This window comes from Sorex araneus, chromosome 11 (genome assembly GCF_027595985.1).
Source record: "Sorex araneus isolate mSorAra2 chromosome 11, mSorAra2.pri, whole genome shotgun sequence".
Lineage (NCBI taxonomy): Eukaryota > Metazoa > Chordata > Mammalia > Eulipotyphla > Soricidae > Sorex > Sorex araneus.
Window position 1 is genome coordinate 31,120,698 of NC_073312.1, and position 25,549 is coordinate 31,146,246.

At 40.5% G+C, this 25,549-nt stretch overlaps 1 protein-coding gene across 1 annotated transcript in view; it reads left to right on the forward strand.

Annotated features, from left to right (window-relative positions):
• LOC129399329 (cytochrome P450 2C21-like) overlaps positions 1–25,549 on the forward strand; it is an 80,087-nt gene that overhangs the window by 22,426 nt on the left and 32,112 nt on the right. The window contains exons 2-3 of the mRNA XM_055118968.1: positions 17,460–17,622; positions 20,271–20,420. Coding sequence (XP_054974943.1) covers positions 17,460–17,622; positions 20,271–20,420 — 313 coding nt within the window. The remainder of the gene's footprint in view (positions 1–17,459; positions 17,623–20,270; positions 20,421–25,549) is intronic.

The window sequence follows — 25,549 nt, forward strand, 5'->3', positions numbered from 1 at the left end:
TCAGCTTTGAAGATACCAGTGTCTTCAATGTCGTGGAGGGGTTTATAATAGCCAGAATCTGGAAAAAACCAGAGTGTCCAAAACAGATGACTGGTTAAAGAAACTCTGGTACATATACACAATGGAATACTATGTAGCTGTCAGAAAACATGAAGTCATGAAATTTGCATATAAATGGATCAACATGGAAAGTATCATGTTGAGTGAAATGAGTCAGAAAGAAAGAGACAGACATAGAAAGATTGCACTCATATGTGGAATATAATATAACTGCGAAGTACAAGTTGGCAGTGATGCAATTTCTGGCAGATATTTCTATGGACTTAGTTACTAAAATACTTAAATACAGAAACCCAAAACCGTGAGCCTGCTAAGTGCGGTCACTCAACCTCATACCTCTCCTCCTCAGGAATGGAAAACAAATTATCAAATGCTTCCTTTTCAGCAGGTCTGACTTTAGGGGGGAGACTCTCCAAACAATAAATAATAGTGATTTCTGTTGAAATATTGAATGCAATCAAAGTGAAAGTAAAGCAAAATTTATCAGTTACACAGGCAGGGTGGGGCTAGGGTTGTGGGGGGCTAGGGGTGTGGGGGGACGGGGTGGAGCTATACTGTGATTCTTGGTGGTGGAATATGTGCACTGGTGAAGGGATGGGTGTTTGAGCATTGTATAACTGAGACTTAAACCTGAAAACTTTGTAACTTTCCACATGGTGACCCAATAAAAAAATTATAAATAAATAAATAAATAAATAAATACCCCCCCCCCAAAAAAAAGATAGACCACAACTAAGCAATTGCCTGAAATTGTGGCTCAGAGTAGGGATTCAGAGTTGTTTTTTTTTTTTTGTTTTGTTTTCCTGGCAACGTAGCAACTTATGGGACAAAGAGGAGGACAAAACAATGGAATTTCTTGATTGTTGAGGAGTGACAATACACAGGAGTACACTGAGGCAGGAGGACCACAATGTGGGACTTAGAGGGGAGCCATGGGAGTCCTTGTTGCCTAGGAACTTTGTGGTGGGCACATTCTGTTTTAGGTCCTGTAGACATCTGGTAATCTACTAATGGTTTTGGTGGTCCACTCCTCTTCCCAACAAGGTAACAGGTGGATTTGGGTCCTCTTCTGTTTTAGTCAGCTTCATGATTTATGATCTGTTCATATCTTTGAGGTTCCCAGAATGGGCTGGTCAGAACTCCTACCTCTGCCTCCCTCCCTGGCTACCTGTGCTTCTTAGTTACCCGCATATGCTTCTAACTTTCTCAACAAACATGGAGAGACATTACTTAATTCAAAGGGTCCAGGCAGAGTAGTACAAAGATTGCAGTTTTACCCTTACATATCACACTTTGAAGAGTGTTCTGAGCTTTCTTTCTCTGATCTCACAGAAGATACAGGTTGTGTTCTAATGAAATGATGCTTCCATATCTGACTGTTCTGGGGCTTATAAGAGGAAATGAATGCCTTCTGACTAATATATGCAGAACTTTGCCAGTTGGCCTTAAAATAGTCCTGAATGAGTTTCTTTACAGCCTGATGGCTGCAGCTCTGACCCATCTTCTTTGTAAAGGGAAGCGACCTTCAGACCCTGGCCAGCAGTGCCAAACTTCCACATGGCTCAGGGAATTGGCAAATGTTGACTACTCATGGAAAACCAAAGACAAAAGTCTTTTTAAATGGATCTTCAAATTTTACCCACTTTGGGTCTACCCTTGGCTGATGGATTATCTTCAGGTATTTGGTCTGTTCCCCAGGTTGAAAGGGAAGGATCAGAAGAGTAAAACTTTCACCTGTGAATAGAATGATTGGATGAGCCAATGACTGCTTAAATGAGAAGAGGTGTCCTGACCCACTCCCCTGGATTTAGAAAATATCGGTTATCGCATCCTGTCTCTACTTTCTCATGGGAGTCACTGCCTGCATCCTTAAGCCTTGGAGCTATAATTAGCTTGGCTGGATTTCATATAATTTTTTTTTTGCTTTTTTGGTCACACCCGGCAATGCACAGGAGTTACTCCTGGCTCTGCACTCAGAAATTACCCCTGGCGGTGCTCAGGGGACCATATGGGATGCTGGGAATTGAACCTGGGTCAGCTGCATGCAAGGCAAACGCCCTACCCGCTGTGCTATCGCTCCAGCCCCCTGGATTTCATATAATTTTATAGTTTTTAATTTTTTTGGCATATAAACTTGTCCCTAGGCATCTCTAAATTATATGACCTTCTAAATTATATGGTCATGTCAGCTCAGTAGAGATGGCAGCTTCTGAAAATAATAGAGGCTGAGTGGCAGGAGATACTCTGGCAGCAGAGGCCTTGGCATTATCCTGACATCACACTCAGAAGATCTGCTGTATTGAAATAATCAGCAATGGGGCATAGTGAAGGCAGGGGACTTGAGCCACTTGCCAGTTTTCCTTTATTTCCCCTATACCTGCTGAGACCTGACCCTATGCCAGATATAATCCAGGCCAGGAACACAGTGTTGAATAGAGAGACCATGCCTTGTCCTCATGGGGCTTCCTTTCTTGGGGGAAAACAGACAGTAAAGAAACAAGTATATATATATACCCACTCCGTGGTAAGAAAGTGAGAAACATATGGAAAAGATGCCATAGATAAGGGTGGGATGTGAATGAGGATGGATGGGGTGGTCTGTTTTAGGATCAGGGAACTCTCTCTGAGGTGTGATGTCTGTGCAGAGACCTGAGTATAGAGTGAAAACTGTGGGGTGATCTGGGGAGACATGCCCCAAAGCAGAGGGAGCAGGAGGTGCTGAAGCTGCTGTCGGGGGCACATAAGGTCAGAGCAAGTCACAAGAGGGAGAGGGGATGAGGAAGCCTTGGGAAAGGAGCCAGGCAACTGGACTTTAGAGCCACGGTAGGCTGTTGCAGTAAGGAGTGGGTTATTTTGCTTCATCCACCTTTAGAAAGGACCAAAGGGCTTATTTGTCTAGGTTTCAGGAATGATGCCAATAAATAGATGTCATCTACCAGCTTTCTTCATTGCTGAAAGTATTTATTCTCCTGACTAGCATATATGCAATGATTGATCACTATAGAGATCTAATTAATGTACCTTGAGCCCAACTTTCAGTGATGTTAAAGGCTATTGTAGTTTTTGAGTCCCACGTGCATGCATTTATTATTTATTGCAATTTACCATCTCTTTCTCAGCTCTGTCAAGCTTTCTTCTTTTTGGTAAAGAACTTGCCTTGTATCTGGGTTCATTCCTTGGCACCCCATAAGGATCCCTGAGCCCTGCTAAGAGTGATACCTGAGCACAGAGCTGGGAGTAAGCTCTGAGCTCAGCTGGATGTGGTTCCCCCCTTCCCCCAAATACCCCAAAATCCTCCCTAACAAGCTTTTGGTATTTTTACCTGTGACAATTTATATATGGAATTTAACATCATTAAATGGAAGGGCCATGAAAATAAATACTAGGGTAGGATTGGATGCTGACGTATGTGCTGTCTGAATGATAATGAGGTCACAATCATTGTTGGAAAAACACAGCAGATAACTTTGGCATAGAGAGAACTAAAATGTTCACCAATGGAAGATGAGTGTAGCTTACCCGTCAAAGGGAATGCATAAGCTTTTAGAGAAATACAAAAACACCCTTCTGAGAAGGACAAAATATTTGCACACAGTACTTCAGATAAATGGCTAATATCTAAAATACACAAGGCACAAATATGAACAACGAATCAAAAAGTGGGGAGAGATGAACAGACACTTACATAAAGGTAAATGTATGAGAGTAAGAAAAAGTGTTCTTCATCAGGTGTTAGAAAAACAAATCAGAAAAACAGTGAGATATCTTATGCCAATAGTTAGACATATATATACATATAAATATATATGTATATATATATATATATATAAAGGTTGAAAAGCATCAGTGTTGGTGGGGATGTAGAGAATAAAGAGCTCTCATTCACTGTTGGTTAAAATATTGTCCGCTTTGGTCTTAATGGAAAACAGCATGGGGGCTTCTCAAAAAAAGTCAGAATAGAACTTCTACATAACACAGTATTTCTATTTCTTGGTGCCTACCTCTCAACAAAAAAACATTAATTTATTAATTTTTCACATAAAATGTGTGAAAATACATATACTCTTACGTCTATTACAATGTTGAGTACAAGAGCCAAGATATAGAAATAAATCATGAATTTGTTCAGCAACAGATGAATGAGTAACAAAGTATTGGTGCATTAACACAATAGAATATAATGCAGCCATAGAAAAGATGAAATCATGAAGTTTCTTGCAACTTTGATGTAGCTTGAGGACATCATGTTCTTCTCATAGGGAGTGAGACAAATATTGGGTAATCTTACTCACCTTTGGTACATGGAGAAAGAAGCAAAGGAATGGTAATATCAAGTAATAACCCTTGGCCCTGTATTACAAAACTGAGAATACAAATTGGGGTGGACTAGGGAAGGTGTTGGGAAATGGAAGTCACATAATGACATTGGTGGAGGATTTTAATACTTTGAAGGTGGTGAGGTAAGATAAATGTTAACACTTTGGTAAACATGTGACCTAACATTTTAATAAATCATTTGACCCTCTCTGAAGAGTGGAGTTCTTTTCTCTCTTTTAATGCACTATATTTACATACTTAAGTTTTAGATATACAATGTTGAAGCACCAATCCCACCACCAGTGTCAATTTCCCTCCACTGAAGTTCCCAGGTTTCCTCCCATAGCCCCCCACCCCTCTCCAGCCTGACCTCTTGACAGACACCTTTGTAAGTTCAATTGTATAAGTTTGGGTCTCTTGAGTTCAGTGTTGCTGAGCGTGTGATTTGGATATTTGTCTCTATCATTCTTTATCATCTTTTGTACGTTAACTTTGTACCTGACCTGGCCCCCTTTGCTTCTCATTTGTCTATTCTATCCCTCCCCTGGTGGAGTTTTGTAATGATTTGAATTTACTCAAAGAACAATGATTATCAATAATAATGATTAAAAATCATTAACCACATGACCATTTTTGCTTTTTGTTTCTGCAATGTACCAAAGTGTGTAGGATAAAGTAGCCTCAGTACTTTAGGTTTATTGGGTTACTCCTGTTACAGTGCTCCTATTCCTCTTTGTTTATTTGTAGTGTCTTTCTTGTTGTTCTGTTGACTTGTAAATGATGTTTTTCTCTTCTCCTTGAGTCCTTTGCATAGTTTATTCAGAGCAAGTCCTTTTTGTATGGACACAGGAAGACTTAACAAGTGTTATGCTTTTGTAACCTGGGAGTCATTTGACTCTACATGATATTTTTCTCCAGGGCATCTGTTCTCTTGACCTAAGCCTCAGCTGCCCTTACTTCCTAGCACCCCCAAAGCACGGTCCGGATGTGGGACAAGAAGGACCCAGGGCAAGTGGTGAGTTGTGTGCTACCCTGGCATCGAGATGGGCCTGGCCAAAGTGCCTAATGCTTAACTATAAGTTAAGAGCTTGATCATGGACAAATGCTCTCATGATCCAAACAGTGATACTAGATTTGGACCCTGCTAGGGTGAGGAATGATTAATCTGGCCTGAGTGCTGTGGCAAGATGTTGCCAGGAGAGCTGCCTTGCAAGCCTCAATGTATCCCTTGCTATGTCCATACAAAAATAACTAGTATTGAGATGTTAATAAGTTCCTGGACTAAGGAAAAGAAAAAAACCTTAAGAGTGAGGAAGGGCTTTGGAGTGCCCTGCTCTCAGGAAGGGCTTTCTTATGTTGATTTGGCTACCTGGCTGATTGTAGCCTAGAGGGCAAGGTGGGAGAGACAAGTAGGAGGAGAGAGAGAAGCCAGAGAGAAGCAGCAGTTGAGCAGTAGATCCAGAGAGAGGCCGGAGCTGGGAGTGCGGGAGATGAGAAAGATGAAAGATTGAATAAACGGTAACTAATCAGCAACCAGCTTGGTCCTCGTTCTTCCTTCGCTTGTCCTTGACCACCGGCCTTCCCGATCCAGTCCACACACTGCGGTTCCAGAGCACCGAATGCGGGTGGTGAGACAGAGCCGCCCGTAGAGCCTGCGAGTGTACTCGCCCCTCGGCGAGCTTTAGTTTTTTACAGCTGGCGTCCCTGGAGCGGGCACGAACTACCAACTAAAGGTAAGAATAGCGTTCCGTGCACCCCCACTCCAGAAAGTGAGTGGGAGAACAGGATTTTTTAGTGTGCTGGGGATTAGAATCCTCACAGCAGTTCCCCACTAAGATGGGACAGATTCTGGGCCTTCCCAAGATCTTTCATATTTTCTCGAGCCAGACTGAACAGGGCAAGCCATTTATGGATTTGATTCAGTGTCTCTCCCGCAGAACAGGAGACCCGGAACTCTGCATTTCCAGAGACCAACTCCGGTCCTGCTTTAAGGTAGTTTATGCAGTTAACCCATGGTTCCCAGACAAAGGAACTCTAGAAAGTAAGATTTGGAAACAAGTTAGGAAAAATGTCTCCAAGGCATCTAAGGAAGGGACTAAGATCCCCGTGGGATTCTGGACTACCTGGGAGATTGTTAATTCTATTCTCCTGTTTTTGAAAAGTGCAGTTGATGTGGAGGAGAATATATGGAATAATACGGCCTCAGCTCCTCCCACACCTAAGTCTCGAAAGGGTTTCCATAGTAAAAATACTTCTGAGGCTGGTGAATATTGCTCTACTTCTAGTGTATTAGATGGAAGTGATGCTGGTTAGGAGTCTTCTGCCACTTACTCAGATTCTGAGTCTGAGAGTGACTCAGCCAAGCGGCCTCCAAACCGCTCGGGACATGCTCCCAATCACCCAGTCCAGGCAGAGAAGAAGCAGCATCCATCTTATCGCAGGTTAAGGATGGATTCTCTCAGTTGTTTCAAACAGGCCTGTGTCTCGTACGGGCCTACATCTCCGTACTGTAGAGAGTATCTTACAGACTGGAGTAAAAAGGCCTACTGGGCACCTCAAGATTTTCACTGGGTTGCTAAGACGTGCTTAAGCCGTTCTAAGTACTTGCAGTGGAGAATGTGGGTCAGCAAGGAGGCCAAGGCAAAGCTTCAAGGCCTACACCATGCTGGACAAAACTTTTCAGGGATTGAGTTGAGTTGTGAGATGTTAACTGGTGAAGGGAAATGGCGCGACCCAAAAAGGCAAGTCACCTTGCCTCGTGCTGTTCTTGCTTATGTCCGTGACGGAGCCCTGCGTGCATGGGAGAAGGTTGATGCAGAAGCAGAATTTAAGGGAAGCTTTACAGATTGTCCAGAGAGCCTCAGAACCTTATGCAGACTTTGTAGGAAGATTGATGGAAGCCATAGAAATGCAGGTTGAGGGTAAGGAGACTCATGAGCTGTTGACTAAAGAATTGGCCTTTGAAAATGCTAATGAGGATTGCCAGGCCATTCTGTGCCCTATTAAGGAGAAGGAAGACATATTCAGGTACTTGGAAGCATGCTGGAATGTTGGCTCTGCTAAACATAAGGTGCAGGTCTATGCCTTACAGAGACAAGCTCAGAAAAGATGTTTTAATTGTGGAAAACCAGGCCACTCTCGTAGAGATTGCAATGCGCCCCCAAGCTGTGCTACGAGAGCACGTCCTGGGCCCTGTCCCAGGTGTAAGAAGGGAAACCACTGGGCCAGAGACTGCAGAGTCAGACTTACACCTCCCGGGCCCTGTCCCCGGTGTAAGAGGGGAAATCATTGGGCCAGAGATTGTCGCTTTAATTTTGATGTAGTGGGTGACCCCAACTTGGGACACCTGCAAGAGGGCCAGCCCCAGGCCCCGCAAAATCAGCAGATGTTCCAAGTTTCAGCCCCTTTCCCCAGTGTGGAATTTCAGAGCTCCAATCAGTATAATCGCTGCAGCCAGGGATGGCAGGAAGCGCAGCCTATTTCCTGCCCCGATACAGTTACTACAATCCCTTTTCAGTATAGAACACTGAGGCCTTAAGCCCACCACCTCTGCATTTTCAGTGGACATATGGAATGTTAAATCAAATACAAAAAGGAGGTATTTTCTCAATTGAATGTAGCAGGAAAACTCCCCATTCGAGGAAAAGGCTATGCTTTTATTTTCAACAGATAATAACCCCACTAAGAAACTTTGGATCCCTTTACTTCTTATCAGAAGCAGAATTCAACCACCTGATTTGGATCTCAGACCTCCAGAGTCTCACAACCCTTCAAATTCCAGCTCTGATTCATCGCCAAACTGATTTCAGCTGGAAGTCACAAGGAAAGAAGAGGAGCCAGCGTTAGAGGACCTGCAGCAAAGGCCTCTAGCCCCTTTTTTTGCATATCATAAGGTCACATTAAGACCTTTCCTTATACCCCTCTTTTACAGGGTGTGGATTGGACAACACCAGGCCTCCATATTTTGAATTAACAATACTTTATTTTTACCCTTTCCTTGGAATTCACAGGTTCCTGAATGAGAAAAAAATGGCTTTTAACAGGAACACCTTTTCATTTCTCTCTAGGATATCCATTCGTATTGGAGCTTCCCTCTGACTCTTTCTATTCACAGGCATGGAGACCAAAATCCCAACTGCGAAAGCCTCTAATAACTTTAAAGTGTTTTTTCTCAATCATAAGCTAGGTTGCACCTATGACTGCCGAGGAACCAGACCAGAGAATGGCTGCATTCCTCTGCTGAAGTTCTCCTGCCAGAAGTTGTGATGCTCCTGTTCCAGTGCTCCCTGACTGATCCAGTGCTTCCTGAAATTTGTTGGACTCCTAATAGCTGCTTTCCAGAGACTCATTGCTGCTACCACTACTGCTGCTGTTACAAGGACAACTCTTCAGTTTTGATCCAGAAACTTCATTTCTTCAAACTGTGACTAAATGACTCTTTTCATTGGTGACTCTTACCACCCCTGGACAGTGCAGGACAATTGGACTCTTTACTACAAGCACTGCTCTGGACCCAGGGTCGGACTGAAATCTTAGCACAACTAATAAGACTGTATTGTTATTTGAAATTGTGTTGTAATTTGGAATTGTTCCTCATTTTCAAATTTTGGTGTTTTTGTAAAAAGAAAAAGGGGGATATGTAGGATAACATAGCCTCAGTAGTTTAGGTTTATTGGGTTACTCCCATTACAGTGCTCCTATTCCTCTTTGTTTATTTGTAGCTTCTTTCTTGGTGTTCTGTTGACTTGTAAATAATGTTTTTCTCTTCTCCTTGAGTCCTTTGCATAGTTTATTCAGAGCAAGTCCTTTTTGTATGGACACAGGAAGACTTAACAAGTGTTATGCTTTTGTAACCTGGGAGTCATTTGACTCTACATGATATTTTTCTCCAGGGTATCTGTTCTCTTGACCTAAGCCTCAGCTGCCCTTACTTCCTAGCACCCCCAAAGCACGGTCCCGACGTGGGACAAGAAGGACCCAGGGCAAGCGGTGAGTTGTGTGGTACCCTGGCATCGAGATGGGCCTGGCCAAAGTGCCTAATGCTTAACTATAAGTTAAGAGCTTGATCATGGACAAATGCTCTCATGATCCAAACAGTGATACTAGATTTGGACCCTGCTAGGGTGAGGAATGATTAATCTGGCCTGAGTGCTGTGGTCTGAGCCTGTGGCAAGATGTTGCCAGGAGAGCTGCCTTGCAAGCCTCAATGTATCCCTTGCTATGTCCATACAAAAATAACTAGTATTGAGATGTTAAAAAGTTCCTGGACTAAGGAAAAGAAAAAAACCTTAAGAGTGAGGAAGGGCTTTGGAGTACCCTGCTCTCAGGAAGGGCTTTCTTATGTTGATTTGGCTACCTGGCTGGTTGTAGCCTAGAGGGCAAGGTGGGAGAGACAAGTAGGAGGAGAGAGAGAAACCAGAGAGAAGCAGCAGGTGAGCAGTAGATCCAGAGAGAGGCCGGAGCTGGGAGTGCGGGAGATGAGAAAGATGAAAGATTGAATAAACGGTAACTAATCAGCAACCAGCTTGGTCCTCGTTCTTCCTTCGCTTGTCCTTGACCACCGGCCGTCCCGATCCAGTCCACACACTGCGGTTCCAGAGCACCGAATGCGGGTGGTGAGACAGAGCCGCCCGGAGAGCCTGCGAGTGCACTCTCCCCTCGACAAAGTATTGGTGCATTAACACAATAGAATATAATGCAGCCATAGGAAAGATGAAATCATGAAGTTTCTTGCAACTTTGATGTAGCTTGAGGACATCATGTTCTTCTCATAGGGAGTGAGACAAATATTGGGTAATCTTACTCACCTTTGGTACATGGAGAAAGAAGCAAAGGAATGGTAATATCAAGTAATAACCCTTGGCCCTGTATTACAAAACTGAGAATACAAATTGGGGTGGAGTAGGGAAGGTGTTGGGGAATGGAAGTCACATAATGACATTGGTGGAGGATTTTAACACTTTGAAGGTGGTGAGGTAAGATAAATGTTAATGTTATTGTAAACATGTGACCTAACATTTTAATAAATCATTTGACCCTCTCTGAAGAGTGGAGTTCCTTTCTTTTCTCTCTTTTAATGCACTATATTTACATAGTTAAGTTTTAGATATACAATGTTGAAGCACCAATCCCACCACCGGTGTCAGTTTCCCTCCACTGAAGTTCCCAGGTTTCCTCCCATAGCCCCCCACCCCTCTCCGGCCTGACCTCTTGACAGACACCTTTGTAAGTTCAATTGTATAAGTTTGGGTCTCTTGAGTTCAGTGTTGCTGAGCGTGTGATTTGGATATTTGTCTCTATCATTCTTTATCATCTTTTGTACGTTAACTTTGTACGTGACCTGGCCCCCTTTGCTTCTCATTTGTCTATTCTATCCCTCCCCTGGTGGAGTTTTGTAATCATTTGAATTTACTCAAAAAACACTGATTATCAATAATAATGATTAAAAATCATTAACCACATGACCATTTTTGCTTTTTGTTTCTGCAATGTACCAAAGTTCACTTTGGATGAAATACTATATAAACTTCAAAGACTAAGTGCAGGATTGATGATCACTTTCCATTTAGTGTGTATTAGTCTGTAGCTTTTAAGCTTTGAATTTGTAAATCACAGTGATGAGCCTCTCATTATTCTGGTAGTTTGTCTTTTATGTTTGATTTCCCTTTTTCTGTGGAATCAAAATTCTACCAAAGGAAAGTTGCCGCCTGGCCCCACGCCTTTTCCAATTATTGGAAATATTCTACAGATAGATACCAATAACATCAACAAATCCTTAAACAAGGTGAGTACGATTACTTTTAACTGAATTGCATGTGAAAACTAAATTAGATAGCTCAATATCTAAGTAAAACATGGTATCAAATACTATGGTCAAAAGATGTGGTTTTAAAGGGAAATATCCCAGGTCTGGAGATAGTACAGAGACCAGAGCACATGCTTAGCCTGCTCCTGATTCGGTTCAGTTCCCAGCACCACCTGCTTGCCCAAGCATCGCAGGATGCAGTCTGGGTGGCCCCTGAGCACTGCCAGGAGTGACTCTGGAGGTCCTCAGCCCCCCTGGGACAGCCTTGGTATCCCCAGCACTTCACAGGGGGAAGCCACAGCGTATGGTCTGGTTGGTGGACAACCACCATTTAGACCCTGGTCTTCCTGAGCTTGCTCAGAAGGAGCATCCAAGAAATAAATAAATAAAAAGGTTCATTGGAAATCCGGACATGCTTTAAATGTCATACAGAAGGAAATGACATCCATAGGAAGAGTGTTGAAATTGTCCAAAAATATTAATTACCAACTTATCTTGTGATCTAGATCCCTTATTTTCATAATCTTTGATGCAATAAAACTGCTTTCAGTTGTGAAGTCATTTTAATAAAGTTTTCATAAAATCACATTTCTTTGAAATTGTGGAAATTATGAGGCCAAACACATTTAGGTTCTATTATATGTATCAGTGTATAAATTACTTTCTAATCTCAGGTATTCATGTAGTAATATCTCTCAGATGCTCAAAAGAAATTATCTGAAATCTTACCCTTCTGAAACATCTCATTTCAGAATAAAGCTCCTGTCAGTATTTTGGACTTTAGATTTGAAGAGACTATGTCAGCATCCCAGCTAATTCCCTAGGAAAGCTCATCATACACAAGTCACTGGTCACTGTCACTGTTATCCCATTGCTCATTGATTTGCTCGAGCGGGCAACAGTAACATTTCCGTTGTGAGACTTGTTACTGTTTTTGACATATTAAATACACCACAGGTAGCTTGCCAGGCTCTGCCGTGTGGGTGAGATACTCTTGGTAGTTTACCGGACTCTCCGAGAGGGGTGGAGGAATTGAACCCAGGTCCGCCACATGCAAGGCAAATACCCTACCTGCTGCGCTATCATTCCAGTCCATCATACACAAGTCAACTAATACAAATGCACCACATCAACAAAAAAGAAATGAAAGAGAACATATTATTTCAGTAGATGCTGAAAATCATTTATAAGATTCAACATACGTTTATGATAATCAAAACAATAAGTTGGGTTATCAGAGAAGAAACATACATTAACAAATTAATATATGACAAACATGCAGCTAATAATGGTGGAATTGAGTAAATGCACAGCAAATACTTAATGGTGAAAGACTCAAAACCTTTTTTTCTATGATCTGACACAAGACAAAGATGTCCACTTTCATTTCAGCAACTCAATGATTTTGACAGTCTTAGCTTATGCAATTTAGCAGGAAAAATATTACAAAAGAGATCCAAGTTGGAAAAGAAGTAAAGCTATGATTATTTGCAGATAACATCATAATATGGATAGAATGGACGTGATTGTGTTACAGTGGCAGAAATCTTGCTTTGTATGTGTGGGCGCTGGCTTTGATTCCTGCATCATCAATTTCACCACAAATCCAGAAATAACTAATGAGTTCAGTAAAAAGCCAATATAAAATTAATATACTTAAGCCTATTACATTTCTGTATGTATCTGAGTGAAGAAAAGGACTGTTAAGAAAACAAACATATTAGTTTTTCACCGTTGAGGATAATGCTTGCCGTAGGCTTGTGATAGATGGCTTCGACTATCTTGAGGAAAGTTCCTCCAAACCCCATTTTGGCGAGGGTTTTCATCATGAAAGGATGTTGGATCTTGTCAAATGCTTTCTCTGCATCTATTGATATGATCATATGGTTTTTGTCTTTACTTTTGTTGATATGCTGGATTATGTTGATTGATTTCCGAATGTTAAACCATCCTTGCATCCCCGGGATGAATCCCACTTGGTCGTGATGTATGATCTTTTTAATGAGTTGTTGGATCCTATTTGCTAGTATTTTGTTGAGGATCTTCGCATCGGTGTTCATCAGGGAAATTGGTCTGTAATTTTCTTTCTTAGTGGTGTCTTTGTTTGCTTTTGGTATTAGGGAGATATGTGCTTCATAGAAACTGTTTGGGAGAGTTCCTGTTTTTTCAGTTTCCTGGAAAAGTTTGAGGAAAACAGGCAATAGGTCTTCTTTAAATGTTTGGAAGAATTCGCCAGTGAAACCATCTGGGCCTGGGCTTTTGTTTTTGGGGAGGTTTTTGATTACCGTTTCAATTTCCTTAACATTGATGGGTCTATTCAGGTATTCCAGGTCTTCTTTCTTCAGTGTTGGGAGATTGTAGGAATCAAGGAATCCATCCATTTCTTTTAGGTTCTCCTTTTTTGTGGCGTAAAGACCTTCAAAGTAGTCTCTAATGATCTTTTGGATCTCACTGGTTTCTGTTATGATGTCCCCCTTTTCATTTCTGATTCGAGTTAGAGTTTTCTCTCTTTCTTTCTTTGTGAGTCTTGCTAGCGGTTTATCAATCTTATTTATTTTCTCAAAGAACCAACTCTTTGTTTCATTGATCTTTCGGATTGTTTTTTTGGTTTCGATGTCATTAATTTCTGCTCTAATTTTTATTATTTCTTTCCTTCGGTCTGGTTTGGAGTACTTTTTCTGGTCCTTTTCTAAGGTCTTGAGTCGTGAAGTCAAGCTATCTATGTGGGTCCTTTCTTCCTTCCTGAGGAATGCTTGGAGAGCTATAAATTTTCCCCTTAAAACGGCTTTCGCTGCGTCCCATAGGTTTTGGTAGCTCGTGTCTTCATTCTCATTTGTTTCTAAGTATCTTTTGATTTCTTCCTTGATTTCCTTCCTGACCCACTCATTGTTCAACATTGAATTGTTTAATTTCCAGGTGTTTGATTTGAATTTCCGTGTTTGTGAGTGGTTAGCTTCTATCTTCAGCGCATCGTGGTCTGAAAAGATGGTTGATACAATTTCTATTTTTCCGATTTTATTGAGGTATGTTCTGGGGCCCAGTACATGCCCAGTACATGCCCAGTACACGGCATTCTGCTGGTGGGAATGCCGACTGGTTCAGCCCTTCTGGAAAACAATTTGGACGATTCTCAAAAAATTAGATGTTGAATTCCCATTTGACCCAGCAATACCACTGCTGGGAATATATCCCAGAGAGGCAAAAAAGTACAATCGAAACAACATCTGCACATGTATGTTCATCGCAGCACTGTTTACTATAGCCAGAATCTGGAAAAGACCCGAATGCCCCAAAACGGATGACTGGTTGAGGAAACTTTGGTACATCTATACAATGGAATACTATGCAGCTGTTAGAAAAAAGGAAGTCAAGAATTTTGTAGTTAAGTGGATGGGCATGAAATGTTTCATGCTGAGTGAAATGAGTCAGAAAGAGAGAGACAGACATAGAAAAACTGCACTCATCTATGGTATATAGAATATCAGATTGGGAGACTAATACCCAAGAACTGTAGAAATAAGTACCAGGAGGTTGACCCCATGGCTTCGAGGCTGGCCTCACGTTCCGGGGAAAGGGCAACTCAGAGAAGCGATCACCAACTACATTGTAGTCGAAGGCCATGTGGGGGAAGGGAGTTGCTGGCTGAATGAGGGCTAGAGACTGAGCACAGTGGCCACTCAACACCTTTATTGCAAATCACAACAGCTAATTAGAGAGAGAGAACAGAAGGGAATGCCCTGCCACAGTGGCAGGGTGGGGTGGGGGGGAGATGGGATTGGGGAGGGTGGGAGGGATGCTGGGTTTACGGGTGGTGGAGAATGGGCACTGGTGAAGGGATGGGTTCCCGAACTTTGTATGAGGGAAGTATAAGCACAAAAGTGTATAAATCTGTAACTGTACCCTCACGGTGATTCTCTAGTTAAAAATAAATAAATTATTAAAAAAATAGATGATACTCTAAAACATTATTTGGTCTACAAATAATAAAATAGGCACATTTGGACTTAGTATACAGTCTTTAAAAATTTTTATTTCAACATTTGTTCTATATGAACAAATATAAAAATGATTTTCCAATCTCTGCTCTGTATGAAAAAATAAAATGTCACATTTGTAATTTAAAAAAAAAAAGAAAACAAACATATTTATAATTTTATCAGAAAAGATAAAGTACCCAGGAATAAACCCAAAAATGGAAGTGAAAGTCTTATACACTGGAAATTATTAGACATATGAGAGAGAAGAGACACAGAGAAATAGAGAGATGTCTTGTGCCCATGTATTAGAAGAATATTATTGGAATGGTCATCTAAAACATTTTACAGGTTTACTGCATTTTCTATAAAAATAGTTTATTTCAAGGAAATAATACAAGCAGTTCTAAAATTTGTGTGCAACCACAGAAATCCTAGCATAATCAAAAACGATTCTGAAAGAAAAGAAGGAATATGGAATGATCATGATTCCAGACCTCACAGTATAATGTAATAATAATTATAATCATAACTAAAACACTTTGATAATATAACAAAAATAGCATAAGACCAGAGGATTAAAATAGATGCCCAGATAAATTCATAGTTATGTAAATACCCTTCTTTAACAAACACTTAGGACCATACAATGGAGAAAGGAAAGTCTCTTTAACCTAACAGCATGGGGGAAAACTGGAAAAACACATGTTAAAAAGAACCAAAGAATGTTATTTACTATTTGCCATCACATAAAACAATTTACTAAAAATGAATTGAAGACTAGGAGCTGGAGATACAGTAGAGCAGGTGAGGCATGCCTTACACAAGGCCAACCTGGGTTCAATCCTAGCATCACATATGGACCCCTGAACACTGCCAGAAGTGATTTCTAAAATCTGAACCAGGAGTCAACCCTCAGCATTGTTGGGTGTGGCACCAACCCCCCAATTTCTTTTTTTGCTTTTTGGGTCACACCCGGCAATGCTCAGGGGTTACCTCCTAGCTTTGCACTCAGAAATTATTCCTGACAGTGCTTGTGGGACCATATGGGATGCTGGGAATCAAACCCGGGCCGGCCAATGCAAGGCAAACCCCCTACCTGCGGTACTATCGCTCCAGCCCTTAAAATAATTTTTTATATGTATTAAATATTTGAATATTATATCCCAAACTATAAATTACATAAGGGTAAAATGTGATAAAACCAAATAGGTAACCAAGTAATTGGGAGAATATTTTTGTACATTATTTCCTGATGATGTGTTGATATCAAACTATCTTAAGAACTCACACAAATAAGAAACAAAAAATCAACCCAATCAAAAAGTGGGCAAGAGAATTGAATAACACCTTTCATGAGAAGACAGAAATGAATAAAGAATGACCCAGAAATGAGTCAGAAACAAGAGAGATGCTCTGTCACTGTCACTGTCATCCCATTGCTCATCAATTTGCTTGAGCGGGGACCAGTAACGTCTCCACCTTAAGACTTGTTAATGTTCTTGGCATATCAAATATGCCACAGATAGCTTGCCAGGCTCTGCACTGCTATTTATAATTGGGGATACAACTCAAAACGATCATGATATATATCACCTGACACCAGTGAGAATGACCTATGTCAACAAACTTGAACTTAGTGTTGCCAAAGATACACAGAAAAAGAAACTGGCATGCTCTTGATGAAAAGGTAAATTAATAAACCCTTATGGAAAATGTCATGGAGATTCTTTAAAAACACTGAAAATGAAAGTACCATATGGATTCAGCTTTTTCACTCTTAGGCATTTATCTAAAGGATATGAAAACACTAGCTTGAAAAGATAATTGATTCTCTGTATTAGTTACATAGTTTTTCATAATTGCAAAATATGAGCCATCCTAAATACAGTTGACTGTATAAAGAAGTGGTGGTACATATAAACTCGAAATGCTGAGTATACTAAATGAAGTAAGTAAGAAACAGAAAGACTATTACTAAATAATTGAACTGATATGTAGAATATAGAAACTAGAACAACTAAACTACAAAACACAACATTCCATAGACTTCATGGAATCTCAGGTAGTTATGGCAGACAAAGGGAGAGGACATGGGAAGGGATGGACAGAGGCTCATTCTGATGCTGAAAGATACTAGAAATTTAGTGGTTCATTGGTGTTACAGATGTATGTAACCCCTGTAAGCTCAGTCTCTGAACTTCTAAATTTTAGAGTGTTATAAATGAGTGATAAAAATTTATTTCCTCTCTGCATTTTTTGTTTTGAAGAGCAAACTATTCTATTTTCTGTTTATATTCCAGCTTGCAGAAGTCTATGGCCCTGTGTTCACTGTGTATTTTGGCATGAAGCCCACGGTGGTGCTGCATGGATATGATGCAGTGAAGGAAGCCTTGATTGATCATGGCGAAGTGTTTTCTGGCAGAGGAAGTTTCCCAGCGATGGAGTACATGTCCAGAGGCTTAGGTAGGCTTCTCTTTGGGGCATGTATATGGGTTTGTAATTGTAAAGATTCAAATAGAGTAAGGAATTGGAAATTATATTTATAAAATTTTATAATAACATCATAATTCTAATATTTTCTATATAAGAATAATCCATACTTAAAATTGTGAGGATAACACAATTTAATGAAATATTAAATACGCTCAAGCTAACTTCTAATGTTTTGCAAATTAATTTTTATTTGTTTTGGAGCCATACATTGCAGTGCTCAGGGCTTACTCCTAGCTCTTGCTTAGGGATCAATTCTGGTAGTGCTCAGGAGACCATATGGGGCTCTAGGGATGGAATGGTGGACAGCTGCTTGAAAGGCAAGAGACTACTACCCACTGTACTCTTGCTCTGACCCCAGTAATGTTATGCAAATTTGTGTCTAAACTATAATCTTTTAAACAATAATTGGTTAAGATAATGCAAAAAAGAGAAAAGAGAGAGAAGAAAAATAATTGTTATCTTATTTACTGAAATTATGCTTTTAGATTTGGGTCATGGATGCCAGGAGGCAATTTTATGAAACATGTATATGATGTATAGAGCTAGCATAGATTTGTTATATTGCAATCTTGCTTTCAAACTATTCTTATGAAAATGTACAAGAACTATTTTATTTTTAAAAATTGTTTATTAGTGAATCACCGTGAGTACAGTTACAGACTTACAAATTTTCATGTATATGTTTCAGTCATACAATGATCGAGTGCCCATTTCTCCACCAGTGCCCGTTCATTCTCCACCACCAATGTTCCCAGTATCCTTCTCATTCCCCCCATTTCGCCTTCTACCCGCCCCACCTCTGGGGCAGGTAGATTCCCTTTTACTCTTCTCTCTCCTTTAGGGTGCTGTGGTCTGCAATGCAAGTACTGAATGGCTATCATGATTGGTCTATAGTTTACTTTCAGCACACATCTGCCATCCCAAGCGGGCCCTCTAAACACCCTTTACTTGGTGTTCCCTTCTCTATCTGAGCTGCCTTTCCCCCACAGCATGTGAGGCCAGCTTCCAAGCCATGGAGCAAACCTCCTGGTACTTATCTCTACTGTTTTTGGGTGTTAGTCTCCCATTCTGTTATTTTATATTCCACAAAAGAGCTCAATCTCTCTATGTCTGTCCCTCTTTTAATGGCTTATTTCTCTTAACATGATACTTTCTATGTTGATCCACTTCTACGCTAAGTTCATGACTTCATCTTTTCAAATAGTTGCATAATAGTTCATTGCGTAAATGTACCAAAGTTTCCTTAACCAGCCATTTGTCCTTGAGCACTCGAGTTTTTTCCAGATTTTGTCTATTGTAACCAGTATATCAATTAACAAATGAGTGCAGTTGTCATTTATACTATACTTTTTTGCATCCTTGGGATATATTCCCAGCAGTGGAATAGCTGGGTCAAATGGGAGCACAATTTCTAATTTTTTGAGAATTATCCATACTGTTTTCCAAAAGGGCTGAACCAGTTGGTATTCCCACCAGCTGTGAAGGAGAGTCCCTTTCTCCCCACATCCTTAACAACACAGGTTGCTTTTGTTCTTTGGATGTGTGCCAGTCTCTGTGGTGTGAGATGATATCACATTGTTGTTTTAATCTGCATCTCACAGATGACTAGTGATGAAAAGCATTTTTTCATGTGCCTTTTGGCCATTCAGATTTCTTCTTTGAGAAAGTTTCTGTTCATTTCATCGCCCTATTTTCTGATGGGCTGGTGGTTCTTCTTGTAGAGTTCAACCAGTGCCTTGTAAATCCTTGATATCAACCCCTTATAAGATGGGAATTGGGTGAACATTCCTTTCCCATTCTCTAGACTGTCTTTGTATTTTGGTCATTGTATTTTTTTGAGATGCAGAAGTTTCTCAGTTTAAGGTAGATCCATTTGCTTATCTCTGTTTCCACTTGCTTGGCTAATGGAGTGTCATCTTTAAAGATACCTTTAACTTCAATGTCATGGGGGGTTTTGCCGACCTTGGCTTCAATATACCTTATGGATTCTGGTTTGATTTTGAGGTCTTTAATCCATTTTGATCTGATTTTCACTTAGATTTCTGATCTTCAGTTTCCTTGGTGCTAGTACCACATTTCAGAGAAATTATTTAGCAAGTAGAAGAAAAACATTGCAATGAGATGATTGTGGCAAGTCCCTTACTGGAGGAATGGATTTTCATCTGCTTTCTTTCAGTTCACAAGCACTGCCTCTCTTCTTGAGCAGTCACTCCTTTGTTATATCTCCTAGAATTTATTTACAATGTCCAAAATTCAGTGTTGAAAATGTCACTCATGATTTATTAGGTGTCTGATCAGAGAGCTAGAATCTTGCTTCCATAAAATTCATCACCCTCACTAGTAAAAACAGGACAAAATACTTTATTCAAAGGATTGGTCTGAGGCTTGAGGGCTGAAGGATGAAGGAGCTATAAAACCAGGAATCTTGTTAAGATAGTATCGGGGTTAGGAAAGGAAGCAGGTGAGACTGAGCTTCAGGGAAATTCCTTAGGCTGCCACCACTTTTTATATTCCTGCTAAGTATCTTTCTCACTGCTTAAGATGCAGACTATCAGCCAGCATTTGTGGCTAAGAAGAATTTCTTCTCTTCTTCTTTCTCTGTTTTTTTGTCTTAATAGGAATTGTTTTAAGCAATGGAGAAGTGTGGAAGCAAACCGGACGTTTTGCCCTCACGGTTTTAAGGAACATGGGGATGGGGAAGAGGACAATTGAAGACAGAATTCAAGTGGAGGCTTTGTGTCTGGTGGAAGCCATAAAAAAAACCAATGGTGTGTACTTCATGATGCCATTATAGTAATTATTTGGATAAATAAGGTACTATTAAATACAGACTTCAGAGTGATCTGATAGCTCAAATGCAACAGAACTTTTGGTTCATATGATAAAGGGTGAATAAGGTAATAAGAAGCAAAGTGGTTAGCATACCTATTCTTTCAAGCAAATGAGGTATTACAATATCACCCAGAATCTTTCTCTTTGCATGGTAGTGAAAAGGGAAAATAACAAAAGTGCCTGGTGTGGCATTGGCACTCAAGATTTCTTTCATAGTTTATAAATTATGAGTTTGGGCCACCTCTAGGTAGCTAAGAGGACCTGGGGAATGAGTCTAGCTAAACACAGAAGAGAATACGGAGTTTAGTAATCACATAATATTTTTGGCCACAGTAGTATTTCTTTTAATTTGACGTTTGAAAAAATTATATATTTTTTTAATTAGTGAATCACCATGAGGGTACAGTTACAGATTTATACATTTTCGTGCTTACTGTTTCCCTCATACAATGTACAAGAACCCATCCTTTCACCACTGCCCATTCTGCACCACCAATAAACATAGCATCCTTCCCACCCACCCAATCCCATCTCCCCCCACCAGACCCTGCCACTGTGGCAGGGTCTTCCCTTTTGTTCTCTCTCTCTAATTAGGTGTTGTGGTTTGCAAGAGGGGTATTGAGTGGCCATTGTGTTCAGTCTCTAGTCTACATTCAGCACACATCACCTTCGCCCCCCCACCCCACCTGGGCCTCCAACCACATTTAATTTGTTATTCCCTTTTCTATCTCAGCTGTCTTTTCCCCAGAATGTGAGGCCAGCTTCCAAGCCATAGAGTCAACCTCCTGGTACTTATTTCTACTATTCTTGGGTGTTAGTCTCCTACTCTGTTATTCTATATTCCACAAACGAGTGCAATCTTCTATGTCTGTCTCTTTCTTTCTGACTCATTTCACTTAACATGCTACTTTCCATGCTGATCCACTTATATGCAAAGTTCATGACATCAGTTTTTCTAACAGCTGCATAGTATTCCATTGTATAAATGTACCAAAGTTTATTTAACCAGTCATCTGTTCTAGGGCACTCGGTTTTTTCCCAGATTCTGGATATTTTAAATAGTGCTGTGATGAACATATAAGTGCAGATGTCATTTCGACTATACTTTTTTGCTTCTCTGGGACATATTCCCAGAAGTGGTATTGCTGGGTCAAATGGGAGCTCAATTTCTAATTTTTTGAGAATCGTCTCTATTGTTTTCCAAAAGGGCTGAACCAGTCGGCATACCTTTCTTCCACATCCTCTCCAACAGTGGTTGCTTTTTGTTCTTTTGGATGTGTGCCAGTCTCTGTGGTGTGAGGTGGTATCTCATGGTTGTTTTGATCTGCATCTCCCTGATGATTAGTGATATAGGGCACTTTTTCATGTGCCCACAGTAGTTTTAAAGATGAATTGACCTTTTGCAATTTTTTGAGAACAAAATCACATCTAGTATATCTACCAAGTCATTGTATTGTGCATCTTACATGTGTACAGAACTGTGTTTATAATAGAGAAAAGAGAGAGAGAGATAGAGAAAGCTTTGATCTACAAAACACTGCGCCAAAAAAAATCCTAGAAATCAATTCATCTTTAAAACTACTGTGGCCAAAGCTATTAAGTGATTACTAAACTTTGTATTCTCTTCTGTGTATTGCTAGACCCAGGTCCTCTTAGCTACCTAGAGGTGGCCCTGAGCACTGTTGGGTGTGATCCTCGGGGCTGTAGGGCACCACCAGTATGGCTCAGGTGTCCCTGGCACTACATCTTCAGGCCCCAGCAAGGAACCTTCATGCCTGGTTGGCTGAGTGTTGTAGGGAGTAAGCTTAGAAACTCCTGAGAACCACTTGGGAGCCCCCTGAGACAATAATCATTGGTATTTCAGAGGTTGGGTTTGCAATAAATTCCTTTTCCATGTATAGGCTGCATTGATAGCTCACTTAGAGGGTTTTGGTGTACAGGGAGAGAGAGGCTGTAGTACCAAAAGGCTCGGTTTGTATTGAGCCCTTACAGAACTAGGAGAGGGTAGAAGAGTCTGAGATGGTTAGAGACTTGGCAGGGAAAAAGTTGAGATAAGTTATGAAGTGTTTTGGTTTTTATTTTAAGCCTTAATAAAGTATTTTTCAAGGACAGTATCAATAACATTAACAGTTTATATGGTGGATTGGCATTGTGTTTTAAAACCTGTATTATTTCATTATCCAAATAGACTAATTCCTTTTTTATGTATTAAAAGAAAAATACAATTACAACAAATATTTGTATAATTTAAATTTCTCCTTAGAATAAATTCCCTGAAATGGTAGAAGAGCATCAATACACATTTAATTGATTGCGCTTGCTGGGAGGGTCTATCAAGGGTGTGCTGAAGGCCCTGCTGCCCCCACCCCCAGCAATTCTTGGCCCACAGGCTGGTGGCTTAATGGGAGTGTTGGAGGAAATAGTATGACTTGGGCCCTGAAGTACTGGGGTTACCCAGACTACCTCACAAGTGCTGTAGAAGCCTCTAGGGAAAAATCTAGCAGTGCTTGAGGGCTTCCAGGCCTTTACCCCCTGATATTCAGGGTACCGACATAGTGCTTGGGGCTTATCCTGGGGTCAATCACATGCCATGTATGTGTGTTATTAATCCATGTAATCTCTTTGCAGCACTATTAACATCTTTATGGGAGGGATACTAGGTAGAAGTGGGCATAGAAGTCTGAGGACTCAGGTCAGTCAAGGAGCTTAGTAATAGAACCCATACTAACCTTGCAGGTATGAGGCTCTGAGTTTGATCCCTAGCAACACACACATCTCACAATGGAGACCTTACTGTTGCCTGCTCAAGCAAATCGATGAAAAACAGGATGACAGTGCTACAGTGCAGAATAAAAAGAGAATTAGTTTTGTTGGTGTATATTGTTTCATAACCTCATGCCTAAAATATGTTAAATACATATTTTTCACATGTTTTGTTTCTTAAGAATATTATAAACAGGAATACAGCAGTATTCCACCATTTGCAGACACCATAATTTATATAAGAAACCTTATTTTTTTCAGATGTGCTGTTTTTGTGATTGTAAAAAAATGCAATCAACATTAGTGCGTAATTAAAATTCTTTAAGAATTAGATTTTGACTTGGATTCTGATATATGTGTATATGTATATTCTAGTATATTCCAGGAAATAATTATATGTACTTCATTTATTTTTAAGCAAAGCTACCCTACTTTATTTTAACTTAGTTATCTTTTCTCATGGTGATTATGTCCACTAAGCTCCTGGCTGTGGTAACCCAGATTCTCTAGTTATCAAATCTCACATTCTTCAGGAATCCATTTCATCACTCTCACTGTTGGATATTTCTTTCACATCTTGACCAGATATTCTTTCCTGCTTGTTTTCTGCTAAGGCTTTTCCTTCGTATTAGATTTGTGTTAATAGTCAGTTCCTAGAGGCAGGGTGGCTATTCCATTATGAATGTGGTTTGGATGGTCATATTGATGGTTCCATATACATGTCAAGAGAATATGAAATACTCCTGTGTGACTGTATTGCATGTTCAGAAACATGAAAGGGGCTGGAGCGATAGAACAGTGTAGAACAGTGGGCAAGGTGTTTGCCTTACACGTGGCTGAACCGGGTTCGATTCCCAGGATCCCATATGGTCCCCTGAGCACTGCCAGGGGTAATTCCTGAGTGCAGAGCCAGGAGTGACCCCTGTGCATCTCCAGGGGTCAAAGAAAGAAAAAAGAAACATGAGAGAGAGAGAGAGGCTGGACAGGATGTTATTTTGTGGTCTTTTATGGGTTGAACTGAGAGGAGGATTGCAATGTGCCGGAGAGGGGCCTGTGGTTTAAACTTCAGGCTTTTATCGAAGGATCACTTGAGATTTTTTTATGTCAGATGTCCATATGTGAGTAGAAGAAAGGCTTTCAAACTGTCATCAGACATTAAAAACATAAAGATATTCTATTATCTCATTTATAGAATATTTGTTTTCAAGATCAGGATGTAACTTCAATCTGCTCAATCTTCTTCACTCCTACTAGGGAAACACTCATTTAAAAAAAATTTATTCAATCATCATGAGATAATTAGAATCTTTCTTTTTTGGGTTACAATCACACAATGATCAAACACCCATCTCTCCACTAGTGCACATTCCCCACGACCATTATCCCCGGTTTACGTCCCCTTTCCACCCTCCCCATGCCTCCATGGCAGACAATATTCCCTATATTCTCCTCTATTTTGGGGCATTATGACTTGCAATACAGACACTGAGAGGTCATCATGTTTGGTCCATTATCTTCGTTCAGTACACATCTCCTGTCTCAACTGATTTCTCCAGCCATCATTTTCTTTTTTTTTTAAATTTCATAGTTCATTTTTAATTAGTGAGTCAACGTGAGGGTACAGTTACAGATTTATACATTTTTGTGCTCATGTTTCTCCCTTACAAAGTTTGATAACCCATCCCTTCACCAGTGCCCATTCTCTACCAAAAGTAAACGCAACATCCCTTCCCCCCTCCCCAGTCCTGTCTCCCCCCACCCCACACTGCCACTATGGCAGGGCATTCCCTTTTGTTCTCTCTTTCTGATTAGGTGTTGTGGTTTGCAATAAAGGTGTTGAGTGGCCATTGTGTTCAGTCTCTAGTCTATATTGGGCCCGCATCATCTTTCCCCCACATGACCTCCAATCACATTTTACTTGGTGTTCCCTTCTCTGAGTTGCCCAGAATGAGAGACCAGCCTCCAAGCCATGGAGACAACCTCCTGGTACTTATTTCTACTATTCTTGGGTGCTAGTCTCCTACTCTGTTATTCTATATTCCGAGATGAGTGGAATCTTCTTATGTCTGTCTCTCTCTTTCTGACTCATTTCACTTAGCATAATACTTTCCATGCTGATCCACTTATATGCAAACGTCATGACCTCATTCTTTCTAACAGCTGCATAGTATTCCATTGTATAGATGTACCAGAGTTTCTTCAACCAGTCATCTGTTCTAGGGCACTCGGGTTTTTTCCAGATTCTGGCTATTGTAAACAGTGCTGCGATGAACATATAAGTGCAGATGTCATTTCGACTATA